This window comes from Dicentrarchus labrax, unplaced genomic scaffold, assembly GCF_905237075.1.
Source record: "Dicentrarchus labrax unplaced genomic scaffold, dlabrax2021, whole genome shotgun sequence".
Classification (NCBI taxonomy): Eukaryota; Metazoa; Chordata; class Actinopteri; family Moronidae; genus Dicentrarchus; species Dicentrarchus labrax.
The window spans coordinates 16276259-16293734 of NW_026136712.1; the positions used below are offsets into that span (position 1 = coordinate 16276259).

At 39.5% G+C, this 17476-nt stretch overlaps 1 protein-coding gene across 4 annotated transcripts in view; it reads left to right on the forward strand.

The window, feature by feature from the left end:
* Window positions 1-17476, forward strand: part of dock1 (dedicator of cytokinesis 1) — a 176579-nt gene that overhangs the window by 107878 nt on the left and 51225 nt on the right. For all 4 annotated transcript variants that reach the window (XM_051417283.1, XM_051417285.1, XM_051417282.1 and 1 more), the window contains exons 28-29: window positions 11692-11793; window positions 13276-13370. In XM_051417283.1, coding sequence (XP_051273243.1) covers window positions 11692-11793; window positions 13276-13370 — 197 coding nt within the window. The remainder of the gene's footprint in view (window positions 1-11691; window positions 11794-13275; window positions 13371-17476) is intronic.

Genomic DNA, 17476 nt, shown 5'->3' on the forward strand with positions numbered 1-17476 from the left:
TCATGGGCTAGTTAGTAGTAAACACTGTTTGTGCAGGAGAAGACTTGTTTTTCATCTGGAAATCTGCAATTTTCTCTTAGACTTAATTGAATTTGTGGTGCGCCATCGCTGTGTTCAATGAACTAAATAAGAAAGGAGGAAAATAACACTCTTGCTGAAACCTTGATCATGTGAAAGCAGAGCTGTAAAAGCTTGGTTGGATGTTTTCGGAGCCATAGCTCACCCTCACTCTCTCGCAGGGAAACCCCTAGTTCTGCTTTAAGCCTCAGGTACCATGGTAATGAGCTGCAGCTCTCCAGACAGCAGCTGCTGCGACTGTGTGTGTTTTAAGTGTGTGTGTCAGTATATATGCTTTTTTTTCATATACCCTATGACCAGTGAGCCAGCAGATAAACAAAAACAGGCATTTGGGGTGAAGATGAAACCTATTCATCAAATTTAAGATATTAGTTATGTCAGGAAAAAAAAGTAATAATTTAAGAATGAATACAAAACCTCACAACCTTATAATGGATTATGATTAATTTGTGGCATCTTGCTTCAGATAGCGGTCATCATCTATGATTAATAAAAGCAAGCTCTCTTGAAATGCCAATATCTTTCCTCATTCTGAGCTAATCTTCTCCTTAATATGACACCTCTCATTATTGCATCTTGTTTATTACACTTTTTATTATTATTATGTTGTTTCTCATTAGGTCTATTTCCCTGTCGATACTAAATTGTTATTAAGAAAAAAATATTACATCATATTTGTATTATTGGATGTTTTTCTTGTCAATCTTCCCTCGTAGTCATTAAATCCTGATGGCTCTTCTGTGGTCCTTTCTTGTTATTCATTTTTTAATTTAGAATTTTTTAACTAGTATGAAACAAATCTATGACGCAGGATATTGGTCGTATTGGTGACCTAAAATGATTGAACCCTGAATATGAAGTCAGCTTTCCAGCGAAATGAGACAAAGATCATTCATTTCTGTGACGATAACCAAATTAAATTGTTATTTTTAACGTTTAGTTTAGTTTTTTATTGAAGATATATACTCATGGGAATGGGGAATGGTGAACAATTCAATTCAATTTTATTTGTAAAGCGCCAATTCATAACAGAAGTTATCTCAGGACACTTTTCAAATAGAGCAGGTCTAGACCGAACTGCTTATTACACAAGCTATAGTCACTCTCTGCATTAAAAAAGTATGCTGTTTACACAACCAAAGAACTAAAAGAGTGGGCAAGCTTCAGGCAGAAAAACACTGAATAAATAGAGTGAAAGTCTATTAAGAATGTTAGTTAAAATATATATATATATATATATATATATAAAAAGTCTGCTCAAAATTCATCAACATTTTACACAAACTTCCTGCAGTTATTGCATTCTTTATTTAGGTTAATTGTACAGTTTATCAGTTGTTCTGTACTGTTGATTGAATATAATATGAAATATCCATGAAACATGTCATATAGTCAGGGGCCATCAGTTTACTTGTGATAGAAAAGGGGTTCCTTAAGGAAAAGGACTTTGAACTACTGCCTTAGTTAGTGTACATATGCATACTGTATATACGAGTATATACACTGGTATATACACAGAATATATATTGTTTTTAAATGTTTCCCCCCAATATATCATTCTACATAGTTAAAATGAAAAAGGATATATATCCAATTTGTTTAATATGTTCCTCATAAAATGTTAGTAGAAAAGAAGCAGAAGAAAAATTGATAGTTAAGTAGCTTAAAAAGGAAATCTGATTGTTTCTCTCTCTTTTAATGCCATAGCATCAGTGTTTGTTTTTGACCAGATACCAAAACTAAACAATATACATGGTTGAAGGAATACTTGACAGCTCTGTCACTGTACATAATTCAGTTGTATCTGGCAGGACAGCTGCTCCAGCTGTGGAAGAAAATGTTTTGAGAATGCAAAGGGAGAAGTGACTGAATTACAGCTGAGTCTCAGGTTCAGTTCACACTTAAATCCATTAGACCTCCCTCCCTTGTTTATCACTCTCTCACAGCTCTCTCAGTCGAGCCCTTTTATGACGCTTGTGAATAACAGAAAGTTTTATTATTCTTTGTTCATCCCCCTCGCCTCATCTCGCTTCTCTACAACGTGACATAAAATACCCCTACTTCCTGACTGACTGACTGACTGCGCCTTCAAGGTGCTGAACACCGCGCTCACACTCACAACACAGTTTTATGAGACTGGCTTCTTGTTTTGGAGTGACAGTAACATATCTGCTTCACAGCCTTGTTATTGCTCTGCAAGGCACTGACAAGTTGCAGGTTTGACACAGGAGAAAGCTGAATAATGTTTGTAGAGAATTAACCTTGGACCATCTCTGTGCTTGGCAAATGCTTTAAATTTGAACCCAAGGTTAATGGCATTTGTTTAATGGCTAGAACCCCTCTGGGATGTGATGTCTACTGTATGTGGGGTTGGAATAGGCTTTGCTGTTTTCTTTTATTGGAATATGCTCAGTGTTCTGCTTGTGTAAGCAAACCGTTTCTCAGATGGATAAACCGGTGGCAGTGGACAAGTCACTGGAGTGACTCTCTTCTCCTATTGATTTCATTACCTCAAAGCTAAGCCCTCAGGGGTCTCCTATTTGATGTCCTTGTCGACTGCATGTATGCCCTACACAGTGCTGTAGTCAAAAGAAGAGCCAGACCCAGTCCTCAATTTTTGCTCTTTTTGATTTGACATGGTTGGTTCAAGTCCATAAAAGCATCTCTTCTGTCACTATCAAATACAGGCAAAATGGCCAACAAATCTTAGAAAAAAATATATGGGGAAAAAAATGAGGTAGATCACATGCTTCCCTCTACCAAAAAGCCCCAAAAATAAAGGGGTGGAGGCAAAAGTCCCATTGCAGCCCTTCTTTCATGTTACCCCCCTCTCTATCACCATCACGGCTGATAAACACAACAGTTGTGGATTAAATTAATTCAGTAATAAACACAAATGTCATCGTGCTTGGGGAGCAGTAATTCGTCATGTTATCTTCACATCCTCTTGAATATATTCTAATGAAGGTATTTGATTCGTATTTGATTTTGTAGAAATGTGTTTTGATGCACACATACGTTCTGTGATTTGCGTAGAGTCTCTACTGTACAGGAATGCTCTTCTCGCTGTCACCCCTCACACTTCTTTTTCTCAGTTCATTTTGCTTACACACTAATGTCATTGTGCTAATTGGTGTTATGCGTTACCAGTGTGGAATTGGTAATAGTCAGATTTCCCGCCTCTAGTCTAGATTTCCCTGATTTTTAGATAGATTTCTGATCTTTTGTGGAAAGGATACTTCCCAAAATTTAACACAATAAAAAATCTAATCCACCTAAACATCCAAACTGATGTTATAACTACTGATCCCCAGATTACATATATATGCAGGCTTCATTTTAGTTGCCTCACTGTCTCCACTCCAATCTGTCTTCTGAGTGTATGAGTGCATTCATCCACATAAAGTACATTACAGTTGAGTGTCATATCTGTATGGAACCGAATTACTCGATGGTGAAGAGAGCTGTCAATTTATTGTAGCTTAGATCTCTGAGATTGTGAAAGAGAAAGGGAAAGTTTTGTGTGTGTGTGTGTGTGTGTGTGTGTGTGTGTGTGTGTGTGTGTGTGTGTGTGTGTGTGTGTGTGTGTGTGTGTGTGTGTGTGTGTGTGTGTGTGTGTGTGTGTGTGTGTGTGTGTGTGTGTGTGTGTGTGTGCTGTGCAGCGGCACTGCCCCAGCCACTCTCAGAGTGAGAGGCAAAACTGAAAATGTGCCTAGCAGATACGTCAGCGAGAGTCTGTCCCCATCTTCTGCAGTCTTTTGGTCTTTTCATCAAACGTGTGTACAAAGCTGGCTCTTAGTCTGTCCAAAAAAGGCAGTATGAAGCGGGTTAAAACAAAGTAAAGCTCAGCATAAGAATGCTTGTCATGCAACTTATATGATGAGGATGTTATGTATAAAATGTTATCGTATTAAGTTGATAAATATTGCTGTTTGTTTTGAGCAGATTTGGTAGAGACAACTGTATTCCTCCTAGAAATGTCAAAAATGGTCTGATTTTCTGGCTCGGCCTTAGGCTCAATGACCACCAAGAGCTTATTCAAAGTGTGGACTGCCTCCAACTACAATATTTAAACCTGGTTTTGACCTTTAGTAACAAATTGTCTGAGCTATCTGGACAGCATGTTATGGCTTCAAGACATGTCAACAAATTTTTGACCTACACAATCCCCCCTGTGCTCCAGTCCATCCACACAATCTGCCACACTGACCAGGCAGTAACGTTTATTTCCTTTCCGGCAAGTGATGCATGCTTGGCATTGGACACACAGAGATTTCTTTTGAAAGAAAGTAGCCCTGGCTCAATGGAGTTTCATGTATAAATTAAGGTGTCTGTTCAAGGAAGTATTATGCTTTGATGTATTAGAGTGTGAAAGTGCTTCCTCAAGCTTGTCTAAGTTGGATGCTGTCTGAATGAATGGCATAACGGGTCACTTTCATGGCTGGCTGCCCATGTTTTCCGTGGTTAATATTTATCCTTATGTATTCTGAAGTGTTTATCGGGATGTCACAATGCATTACGCCAAATGCTGCCGAAGAAGAAAATGAAGTGTGAATGGTTTCAGCTGGCCTTGAACAGGTCCTCCACTTGTTTCCATTGGCTGACCCGCCCGCCTGCCACCTTGTTGGCCTGATGTTGGAGCCAAGTGGGCTCGCTGCTGAATCCCGCAGCAGTGGCCAAGTGCCTTGCGTGTGTCAGCTCTGCCTCCCTTTGACAGGCCAGTGTGAAAAGTGTTCAAGTGCTGGCGCCTTTACGGCCTCTCTGTTCTTTGCCTTCACCGATTTTGTGTGTGTGTGTGTGTGTGTGTGTGTGTGTGTGTGTGTGTGTGTGTGTGTGTGTGTGTGTGTGTGTGTGTGTGTGTGTGTGTGTGTGTGTGTGTGTGTGTGTGTGTGTGTGTAAAGAAAAGGGGCCGATGGATTTACCCCTCTGGTACAGAAGCAGTAACACACAATATTCTTTCTATAGATTTTAGAGCAACTTCCAAGTCATTATTGCTCTTATAAAATAAGAACAGCGTGCAGTTGTCTTAAAGTCAAGTGTTATAGTTAGTTAACACTATAGTTATATTTTGTGTATCAAATTTCTGCAGAATTCAGTTCGATTAAATTAAACCTTTAGTTACTTCTCTGGAATTAATTGAGGGTTGAACCTACATTTTCAGTGATGCTGAGATTACATAAGGCAACAAAAACAGAGATAAAACAAACAATAACAGATTCATCAATCATTTTTTCTAAATGAATGAAAATTAGTTATTTATGTTATAGTTTTTTTAAATGTATGAAGAGTTTTGTCCCTAACACCTGAAAGAAAACAGTAAGCTGCTTTTAACATCAATTTTATTACATTTGAATGTGTATGTACTTTTGTTTACATTTGCCATATCATGATATATATTAATATACAAATTAGTAATTTCATGAGTGAGTTGTGGTTAGAAAAGTAATATATAAATTGACTGTTATGAAATAACACTGTTATGTTTGTGTATGTAACAGCAGAAGAGATTCGTCCTTGGACCATTTTAAGGTGGTTGATGCGCAGTTAATTTATGCATTTTTAGATATTTTTTGTATGTTTGTATCTTTTTTTATATTGATGCCATTTCAGCTCAGAGAATCACCTCAGCTCCAACAGTGGTTTATGCTTTCTCTTGACTGTGGAGGCAAACTTAAGAGAATACAAATTGAGATCTTATTGTGTGCTCTCAGTTGCCTCTCCCAGCAGAGCCCATCATCCTATACTCTTTGTTGTTCTCATGAGATCTTTACACTCGCAGCCTCCGTGACTTATCAGTGTGCATCACTTGTGTTTGCTTAGGAGGAGTGTCTTCATCCTGCTCAGATTAAATGGCATGGTGGCCATGTGAGATTTTCTCCGTGCTCATGTAATTTCCGTTCTAATGAGCCAGCAAATTCATATTTCATCAGGCCTAGTGCTAATGGAGAGAAAGAGGGAGTCATTTTGGTCCCTGTTGGTCACCCCCCCCCCATCATCATCTTTGTCTCTCCTCCTGTGTCAGTTTTCCCTCCTCCAGAGATGGGGTTGAAGCTCAGTCTTTATCTCTCTAGAGACCGGCGTGCCATTTCCCCGCTGGCTTAATTAAAGGCTTAAAACAATGCGCTGTTTATAAAGCAACCCTTCACCGCTAGAACAAACATAAATTTTTGCTTCTCTGCTGTCAGGCGCTAAAGTGAGATGAATTATCAGAGAGATGCGTGCTAGAGAGCGCCGTATGATGGATCGGGCCCTGCCCTCTAATCACCGCTTTTTCATTTCCGCTAAGATTCTGCCTCATTTGCCCTCAAGCATAAGATGGATATGGAGGCAGGGGTTTCGCAAATCTTCAGCTACTGGACGCTGTGATAGATATCAATAGTAAAGTTTCCGGCTTATTGTTTAGCTTGAGAAATTGTTTTGGTAGATATATGCTTGAGACTGATGACAGCTCAATTGGTGGCCATTAAATGATTGACTCCCATAAGCGTCCTGACTGTGTTCGTCTCGTCCTTCAGGTGCTTCGTCATCTCCAGTGGAAGCTCAGTGATCGATCTAAAAATGATAGTTTCTTGCTTTGCTCACGACCTTTATATTTGAGGTTATGAGCTTTATCTCAAATCGCTCCCTTGTTTTCTTTATTTATTTATGTACTGTTCCCTGCATGACAGACACTCAACAATAGAGTACCCTATACTCTATTGTGCTTAGAAATTGCAGTTTCAGACAGTTATCAATCATTTTGCGTCATCTCTGACAAGGGCTGTGTTCTCTAACTGCAGTTCGTATGTCTATAATATCAGGCACTGAGAGGCATTGGATTATGAGTTTTTAGCAAAAAGTAGTGTAAATGCTTTGGATACTACCGTGTTCTTGGGGGATGAATTTGCTTTGATTTTGTTAACAATGAGACTTTTCCTTTTGTGGCTGCACTTTTTTTTCATCATCATCAATGCCACAATTTTGTGTATAGTGAAGATTAGAGCCTCACAGACCTGTTGGCGTGGTTCCACATTATTTATCCTCGTTGACTTCTGTTTGTTTAATGGGTATGTAGTGTGCCATTCTCATCATTGATGAAAGAACTCATTTTATTTTAGTGATTTAATTCACTTAAATGCCTTGAGCGAGTGCCTTCGAGTTAGAATACAAAAAAGAAACGACATGCAGAAGGCATCACACAGTCAAAGTGACCTTGTACATTCAAAAAAAGAAAACAATAAAGGGAGTTGTATCAGGATTTTTTAACCTTTCTGTTTCTTGTATTTTTTATTTATTTAATTTTTTGGGGGTTCTTAGTTGTTAGGCAGGCATACTGAAGGAGCATTTTCTTCTTCTAGTAATGTGTCCCCTGTGTGTTACATACCGCCGTCACCCACACCAAAATCAGAACTGATAGGGAAGGAGAGACTTCTATTTTTCTTCTATGCACCTTTTTACTTTTCTGGGCCTGCTTTAATTGATTTCCTTCCATCCTTTGTCTCTCCTTGGAAAAAATCTAATAAATAAACAGGTTGTCAAGGTAACGGTACCAGGTTTATTTCTGCGATAAAAGTAGAGAGATGAGGCACAGCAGAGGACAGTCTGGCCTTTAAGTTCTTCTGGTCCACTCCAGACACCGCTGGTCGCTCTGGCAGACCTGTGGAGTCAGCTGTATGACAGCGAAGGCTATCACACCCCGCTACTTTGCACCCATCAACTCAGAGCCAGAGACCTCAGAGGAGCAAACCTGAACTTTTCCATTTGCCATCATGCCCCACATCTCTATTTATCGCATTACCCCATAACAGCTGGCATAGCATGTGTTCCTGTTCCGCATTTAGATCTTAATTGCTGCACGGTGAAAGGTCTGAATCCCTTTTTGGGGAGAGATTCTCTGTCTATATCTTTCACTCTGGAACCACATCAAGCGAGGAATCCTGTAGCTAGATCCCTCACCTGTATTTAATTTGCCATCAGGATTTGCCTGCTCATCCTACTGCCTCTAGCAGCAATTACATTTGTTTGGAAGCTTAAGATTCATTCATGAGCAACATATTATAGCAATACAATCAATAGTAACATTGGCGTATGTATTCCGGTGCTGTTGGCAGTCTTGATTGAACATTGAAAGTAAGCTTAAGGGGCTTATGCTACTGTATGCAGCGCTGGAACCTTATGGCAAGTCCCACTCTGAGGCTTACTGCATGTAAAGTTGACTCTGGAGGCTCTTTATCTTGGGGATTCATTCACAGCTGAAGAGATAGAAAGAATGAGTGAACATGGGATACCCTCCAGATGATGTAGCCTCTCTAGTCTGCGTGGTGAGTAGCTGCAACAGCCGCCAATTACTTCTTACAGCCTGGACGCACTGCCCGCATGAGGAGTGTGTGACGGCTACCTCGCTGGGCTGCTGGGCCTCTGTCTTCCTTTGATAAATACAATACAATAGACGCCTTGTTAACAAATGCACCTGTCTCACAGAAGATATAGCCGTGACCTCTACTCCCTCGTGAAATGTCGCTGCAGCCATGCAGCTCACGCAGGCAGTGTGGTTGCTCTATCCTATTAACATGGGCGCCGAAATAAAAAGCAGGATGTTCCACAACGAACACCTCTGCTGCAGAAGCAGTGTGTCCACTGCTGTCTGCTTTAAAGGCTCTATTCCATTTTATTGATAAAGTGACTGTGGGAATTGCAGCAGCCAGCACCTGCCCCTCACACCAGTTACACTTGTGAACCTGGGATGTTAAAGTTTGAATTAGGAGAGATGAGTTCCACATGCTAAACAACAATTCAACATCTTTGAGTAATGCTTCGTTGGCCTGACAAGTCCAATCCCACCAACCTACCTTGGGGTTAACTCGGTACCATGCGATTAAATAACTTCATCCTTAGAAGCTACAGAAGTAGGAGAAAACCGTCTCTTTACACACTTTATACACTCTCTTGTCTCTTTGGTACTTTCTAATCAAGCTCTGTCTAAATTTGTTCTCCATCTTTAATGCTGAAGAACTGAGGCTAACTGAGGCTTACATGCCCTCACAGATCAAAGAGTCTTGCCCTCCGCGCTTTAGAAAAACATTTCCATATTAATATAACATGAGTCACACTGGTTTCTGTGAAGCATTACTGAGAGGAAAGTGAAGCAGTCATCAGCTCTACGTAGCATAACGGCGAAAAAAGGGAAAGAAACATGAATAATAGATAGTTCGCATTAGTGATTGTTTTGGTGTCGTTTGCATGATTATCTTATTGACAATGTTGATGTGGTGATCGCTGTTGCCATACATATTTATTATCGTAATTAACCTTTATCTAAAGATGTTCCAATGTGCTACGCTGAAAACTAAGCAAACAATCACATCAAGAACAACACTGGAGAGAGGGTTCAGGTGAGGTAAGACCGTGTGTGAGTGCTCAGCATCGTTTCAGCTCTGCTGTGCTTTGGTGGGTCAGGCCTAATTACAGCTCAAGGAGAGGTTCTCCAGTGAAACAGAATGCCTTGTGAGGATTAACTACCATGAAGCTGCTGAGTTATATCCATCACACGAGGGCTGCACTAACAGAGTCCTCACTTCAACGTGGTAGTCCCTGTCCAGATTAAAGTCCCAACCTGGGGTTTGTTCGGGTGATTAGTTACGGAACGATACTCGCTGGCATTATTGTAAGCAAATCTCACTGCAGCTCAAACTACATTTAATTCTATTTTACAGGTGACATGAATAGATATAAACCTTTTAACCTTTTACAGAAACACATCATTTTCCTATGCCCAGTAGGAAGCAGATCATTAAGGCCGTCTCCTTGTCTGTTTTTAATTATGGTGATGTTATCTATAGACAAGCCTCTGCCTCCACTCTTCAACCACTAGATTCAGTTCATCACCCCACCCAAAGATTTATTACGTGTGACAGTTTTTCTACTCAATATTGCATCTTGTATGAAAAGGTTGGGTGGGCATCTCTAACAGTAAGATGTGATAGACATTGGTTTCTGTTTCTTTATAAAGCCCTTAATGGGAACTTTGCCAATGTAAATCAGCTCCTTATTAGACTGGCTCCATAGCCATTATTTGACTCATTCTAATGATTGGCCAATGCTCAAAGTCCTGCATGCAAATACTAAATTTGAAAATTACTTTTGTGCTGCACACACTTAAAAACTTGTTTTGGTGTGTTTTTATTCTTTTGTAATTGCACTCTCAACATCATTGGAGATGAGGGCATGCATTAAATAAAGTTTGAATGAACATATATTTGTATAAAGAGAGTTGCTTCCAGTCTAATATTTAAATAAATCCGTTAAAAATATGTTGTTGAAAGAGGTATCAAATTGGAAATCTTTCCTTTTGGCATTATATTTTGTCCCCTTTGTAATGTCAGTTTCTCATAAGTCATTGCTTTTGTCAGCTCTACTTAAAGATGTATATTGTGAGTCGGAGAAAAGGTCAGTCTTTTTAGTAGTATTTAAGTTGGAGGTAGACAGTCACCTGTAATGCCAGTGAATCATAATGCTTATCAGATTTGGATGTGCTTTCATGCATCCTGTGACAAAGCAGTTTTAATTACCTTCTCTTATCTTTGGTGCACTTTCTTTGATTACTCTTCAAAAGTATGTACCAGTATGCAAATTCTTTTTTTTTTTTAATTTGCACTACATCTTTTGTTTGTTTAATAACAGCCTAATGAATACACATATAACATCATCTCTTTGCCATCTGTGTCTTTCTACTTTTGTTTTGTTCCTCTATAATTCTCTTGGTAACTGATTATCATGATTCTCTGTATGAATTTGTTGTTTAATTCATCTATTTCTGTGAATTTCTCACACAACCTCACTGTCAGCCTTAAGCAGTACAAATTCCTTTCATTCACTCTAATAACTGTGTGAGTGTCAGCGAGGTCGGTCATGCTGCCAAAGTCTAAGATCCAATAATCTGATTTTAAGGGCTTAAAATGTCTCAAAGATCCAGTGTGAAACATTAAGGGGGCTCTATTGGCAGAAATGGAATATGATATTCATAGGTATGTTTTCATTAGTATATAATCACCTGAAACATCCACCATGTTGAACTGCTTCGTGGCAACTATAGTTTCTCCATTGCACTAGGAAGGCCAGGGTGAGGCATGGCGTTGTGATCTGCAACTACACTGCTAGATGCCATTAAATCCTACACACTGGACCTTTAAATGTGATTTTGAATTTGAATTTGTCTGTGCATTTCCAGTTCCAGTTTCTCCAGTAAGCCTTAGCCTTTGGTGGCGGTGGCCTCTCTCCACCCAGCGTACCAAACATCTGCCTTCCCTTATCTGCTCTCTGCAGCACATGCACAGCATGCTAACCAGAGCCAGAATAGCCACACTGCAAAGTAACGACAGCACTTTAGGGACCTCACAGGCGTTATAATCAGTGGAGACAAAGAGCTGGGGAGTGGAGGGCAGTGGGTTAATGAGATCAGCCACTGAGTGAGGGTGCCTACCTTTCCCAAACTGGGAGGCCAGGACTGCTTCAGTACTCAGATCCAATCAACTCAGCTAGTCAGTATCCATCAAAATCACAGCACAGAGTCATTCTATCCTCAGCCTTCAATTTGAACTTGATTGTGTATTGAATGCACTTCTTTCTCTTCTCCAGGGGAGCTTCGTGGCTAGCATGACTGCCACACTGAGGCAGATGGACGACTATCATTATGCTCATCTGATCAGCACCTTTGGCAAGATAAGGAGTGATGTGGTGGTGAGTACACCTTATCAGTGTGTCTATGTCTACTAGATGAGATACTTGAGGCTACATTGTCATGTAATAGCTTAAATTGCAGGCCTGTAGTTCAAGACATTTTGCCCTTTCTTTTCTAGAAATCAAAAGTTAGATTAGATATGTTAGGAAAATGTTTTTCCTCCACAATAAAGTGTGAAATTGAATTTCTGTTAGTCCTTGCTTTCGGGCTGCTACATGTACAGCATGCTCTTGATCATAGTAACTCCTAAGGGAAGCCGATCACTCGTGGTAGCCAACAAGTGGAGGAGGGATAAATCTCATTGATGTTATGGATTTCAGCTCTGAATAATTCCTCCCTCAAAGCGGTGTTTCTCTAGTATCTGCTGCCAGATTAGCATTATGTTACTCTGCTGTGGAAAATCCTACTTTTTGTTTTTTCCCCAGTAAACAACTTTTGAGCTTCATAGGAAGGAAAAGAATCAGATTTATATTACAGTTGAAGCTTCATAATCTAAGTAGACGTTTTGGCTATACTTGCATCACATATTGCTTTTATCTGATATTAAATAAATGAATGAATGAATGTACAAATTTATAGAATAAGTAAGATTACTCCTTATTTGTTCCTATTGTTGTTTGATTGAGTTGTGTATGCTGCTAAGCAGTATTTATTTATGAATAGGACTCTCTGACCTTCTTGATTGTACACACTGGCTTATTTGAGGCTGCCTGTCTAGTTCCCATAGTGGGATAAACAATCACTGTGATGAAGCTGGATCTTTCCACAGATTTATTGTTCCTGAAGTTGGCGTGAGCCATATCCACATTTCAGAACTGGCTGCAGCCCAAAGGACTTTGTTGTTTTGCAATTGTTATCTAAACACGCCACCACAAAGCACAGGGATTCATCCAGGAGTGAAACATCTACAGCCAGAAAGAGATTTACATGCATATTTATGTTTTAGGTATTTAGCTGCGACTAATATTAGAAGAATGCCATTGTGAGTGTGACAGTAGAATAAAAAAAAACAACAGAAATTTCACATTACTGTATAGAGGAGTTGACAACTTTTGTAGCCATGACTCTGTATGTAGTTTAGGAGAGAGAATTTGAAGTTGTGTTGCTGTAGAGAAGGTAGAGCTAAGTATCTATTAGAATAACTGAACCTAGTTATCAAGTTGTCATGTTATGCTTTAATAGCTAATAATTATATGTCTGGTTTGTTATCTAAATATCACATGAATAGTTTTTTTTCTGTGAGAAGTAAGATAGCTGTAATCTCATTGTACTTCAACATGTGAGCACGAAGGACATGCTGGATTATAGGTCTCAAGTGCCACCTGCAAAAGGGAAATATGAGTCACCTTGACCTTAAAAAGTACTCTAAAAGCTGTTTCTGCCTGGAAGCCACAAACTCCTAACAGTTCATTTCAGATTGCTCTTATCTTAAAGGTGGGAAGAATAACACTTTTAATTTAAGAAAACTTTCTTTCTTACAGGATTTCCTAATGGAAACATTTATCATGTTTAAAGATCTCATTGGGAAAAACGTCTACCCCTCAGACTGGGTCATAATGAACATGATGCAAAATAAGTGAGTACGACAACACTGGACACACACACACATACAAACACGCACATAAAGCATGCTGCTTTAAACTCCCTACACTGTTGTTGCTAAGGAACAGCAGTCAGAAGTGGGTATGGGTATTTTCTAATGTTTTTCTCTCCATGCAAATATCGGCACAAGGCCTCAGTAGTGTAGCAATCATATGAACAGTCAGCGCAGCCGCAAACAATCACATGAATTATAGATGCTAGGGTGTATGCTGCCTGCTAATCTCCAAACTTAGTCTCAGCATCTCTTTACTTTGTTGCTTGTTGTGCTGCTGCGGCCTTCTGTTTTATTAATGTGAACCTTGCCTGGTTCCATTTTTGTAGAAAAGAGAAAAGAGATGAAATGTGCTTTGCAGTTTAGGAGTTTAGTCGAGAGCTGTGCTTTTGTGCACTTGTCAGATGAAGTTAGAGACAGAAAAGTATTTAAAGGCTTTTTTGATTTTTTTTTTTTTCATACTTCCATTTGTATCTTTTCAGAAGACACATACCAGAATGTGTTGTAGTGCTCAATTATGCAATGGCACAGCAACAGCTGTCAGATGAAAACCTTAAGTTAGTTTTCGACAACTAAAAAAGAAAATTCCTTCTTCCCCAACACCACCCATGCATTATTGAAACTGCTAGATGTATTTTGAACAGTGGTCAAAGAACCATGGTCACCATGAAAAAGTGTATCCATGAATTTCACATTGCAGTTACATTGCTTTACCGTTAAAAAGAATCAGAATCAATGCAGCAGAACCGGAGATTACTTTTTTTTTTTACTCCACACATTCCTCGTCAAAACCAAGCGCCTACATTACCCACAAGGCAATTCAACCACCGACAGTTCAATTGAAGGCTTGTGTGTGTGATGCTAGTAGCGGCTAAGTAGCCTCTAGCCTCCAGCAGAGATGAGGAGCAGGCTACAGAGGTCAGGTAACATAACTACACATCTAACTCCACGCACTCAGATTTTTTTCATTTTCAAACTTGTAGTCTTCAGCCCCAACTGATGCTGACTCAAGTGACGTCACTTAAGGCAGGCCGTTTTCAGATTTTGCACAACTCCCCCTGAAGCCACAAACGCTTCATGTATATCTTTTCACACTCATCAGAAAAAAACAACGTAAAACAGCTAAATTGAATAAACAATTTACATAATAACAGAATACCTGGAGCAGTATCTGTTGAAGCACATCTTCACACTAGCCATTTACGGCAGGTGCAGATCTTATAGAGTCAGCCTCCCTGTTAGCAGTTTGACTCTCTGCCCACTCTTTCCAAAACTCTTCCACCATCATTACCAGCTAGGATATATGACTAGAGGTTGTCTTGCTACTCAATTTTGGTTCTATTGCTTTCATCAGTCCATTTGAATGCGACAAGCCAGATTCCTTTTGGAAATCACATTGCAGCCCGTAAAATCATCGTCAACGAGGTCACGGTGCAGAAGACATCGGCGTAGCTTGGTGATGATGCTCCCATGTGCCCTGCAGGTGTGCAAATCGCATCTGTTTAGCTATAAACTGAGCTGCAGTGTTAGGGAATAAAAGCCTGTAGTCCTGACCCTCCTAATAGACACACACACACACACACACACACACACACACACACACACACACACACACACACACACACACACACACACACAAATCAACAACGCATGCTCCCACATGCTTGCACTGGACTAACAAGCTCTTTCAAACACTCCATACCCACTGTGATCCTGTGCTCTCTGGAGCAGCTTTAGGAATGTGATGAGCATCACTGAGCTCACAGCAGTTCATTCTCAGATCATTCTTTGTAGCGTATAAAATGTTTTATTTTTGACTCAGACTAGAGGCCAATGTGTCCATGCCTCAACAGAATCTTCCCCAATTAAACCTTTTGTCTACTTGCACTTGTTTGATCAGCCGTTCGAATTAATTCTGCATTCTGGTCGGGGCGTTCAGCCACTTGCTTGTGTAAAATCATTGTTCAACTCGATGAAAAATAAGCCAGTTAAAGTCTTTATACTTGAGACTGTTTGAATACTGCAGGTGTCGGCTTTGCGACAAAACTCTTCTTCTCTTGTCGCACTGTCAGAGTGTGTTTGATTGGTTGTTTCCGCTTTCTGTTTTTCTGTTCTCCAAAAGAACTAAAATATACATGCCTACTTTTCCCTTAAAAAATGGTTTGGCTGTCATTGCTATTATTGGATGTAGCTTACTTACACTTCTAGTAGTAGTAGTAGTAGTAGTAGTAGCAGTAGTAGCAGTAGCAGTAGCCATGTTTTGGTCTTCACCAATTCCTGAGAAAAATATCTGACTCGTAAGCTTCAGATGTTCAACTGTAATCATCAGCTAGTTGTGTGACTGCCCATTAATGCTGGACAGTTAGTGCACAGTGGGTTTGTAAGAGCTTGTTTGCTGAAAACAGCAGCCTGCTGCTGCTGGTAAAAGGATTAAAGAGAGCGATGAGACTGAACCTCACATTAAATGTGCTATAAATCTAGAACAGTTAGCTAAAAGATGATTAAAAAGCTCTATAGCTATGGTTGAAGAGGTGATATTTATCTGTAGTACTGTAAGAAACATAGTAATTTGATCCTTTAACATGAAAAACTTTACCTTTTTAAAATAATTCCTTGTTGCTGTTTTTAACAAGCGCTTTAAAATCATGCATTTATTTTTTTAGCACGTCAAAACTTAGGTGACAAATTTCATAACTTTTTAAAATACATTTGGAAGCCTCAAGAAGCGTATTTTGAATAGCCCTCAGTCCTTCCTCACAGTGTGTTTTGTTTCTGGGCAATCCACACAAGGCACATTCAGCACATAGATAGCCACCCACGGCACCAGCAGACGGTTCTTTCATGTCCACACATTATGATAGCACCACTAATGAGATGGGCATCAGCAGTAGCAGCAGTCGTTTCCTCCCACTCCTTCTTCTCCACCCATTGCCTCTTACTTCCTCCAGGTTGTAAACTGATTTATGGGCTCTAATTGCCCCGGGGACAGCAGCATCAGGCTAGTTAGCCACTGACTGCCATTTCCCCCATGCCAACTGGTCATGGCTTAATAGTGACAGCTAATTGTCAGTAGAGATGGACTCCAATATGACAGGTAACAAGTTTAGGTCAAGTATAGCTGGAAACTTGACCCCTAACACTGATATTTCATATATATATGAGGTCACATATATCTAGGTTGGTGCGTATGACATTTGGCATTTTAGACATCTTTGTTGTAGATTCAGTAAAATGAAATGTGAAGTATCAGAAAATGGAAGCTCCTCTTTAAATGTGGCAATATTGCGAAAGCTTCAGGAAAGCACATATAATGCTTGATGTGAATTTATTCTTGCCTTTTTAGAGGTACAAGTGCCCTGTAGGTAAACCTTAGTTTTTGTTGAAGAGCACTTACTGAATTAACACAAGTTGGCATTTGCTTAAACAGGATAGTCACTGTTGGTTTTCTCACAGGGATGAAACACCTTGCATCACATTCTTTACCAGACAACAGCTGCTGGCTGCTTTGTACAGTCAGCCAAATGTGTTCCCATACAGATATGCATAGTAAACTTTTCAAGAGCTCTACGCTCTTCAACCTTATTGCCCAAGATGTGCTGAATCACCACATACTAAGTGCAGTCATCATCATCAATCTGAACAATGTTCATTGGCAATGTTTTCCTTTTTTTTTTTTTTTTTTTAAGGTGAAGTATTTGAACAGCTGTGGATGTTCCAGCAACTAAAAGGCTTAATTACGGTAACAGATTGAGTAAAAATTATGTTAGATAATCAACTATAATTAGTGATATTTAACAAACTGATAAAGTGTTGAGTACTTTTGTCTCCTGTTCTAAATACTAATTGCTAAATTGATACATGATTTAAAGGTTAAAATCCAGTTCTAAAAGTTATAATCCACTGTGTTATCCAAGCAATATACAGAGATAAACCAAACAGCTGTTTTCTTGCGGTCACTGTATTAGTTAGTCTTACAGGCTTACTAGGACACGTGATCAAACTCTTAATTTACTACATTTGAGTTAACATTAGATGACCTTCTAATAAGCAGTTCATTTCCCAAAATGACCCCAAAAGTTTCTTGCGGA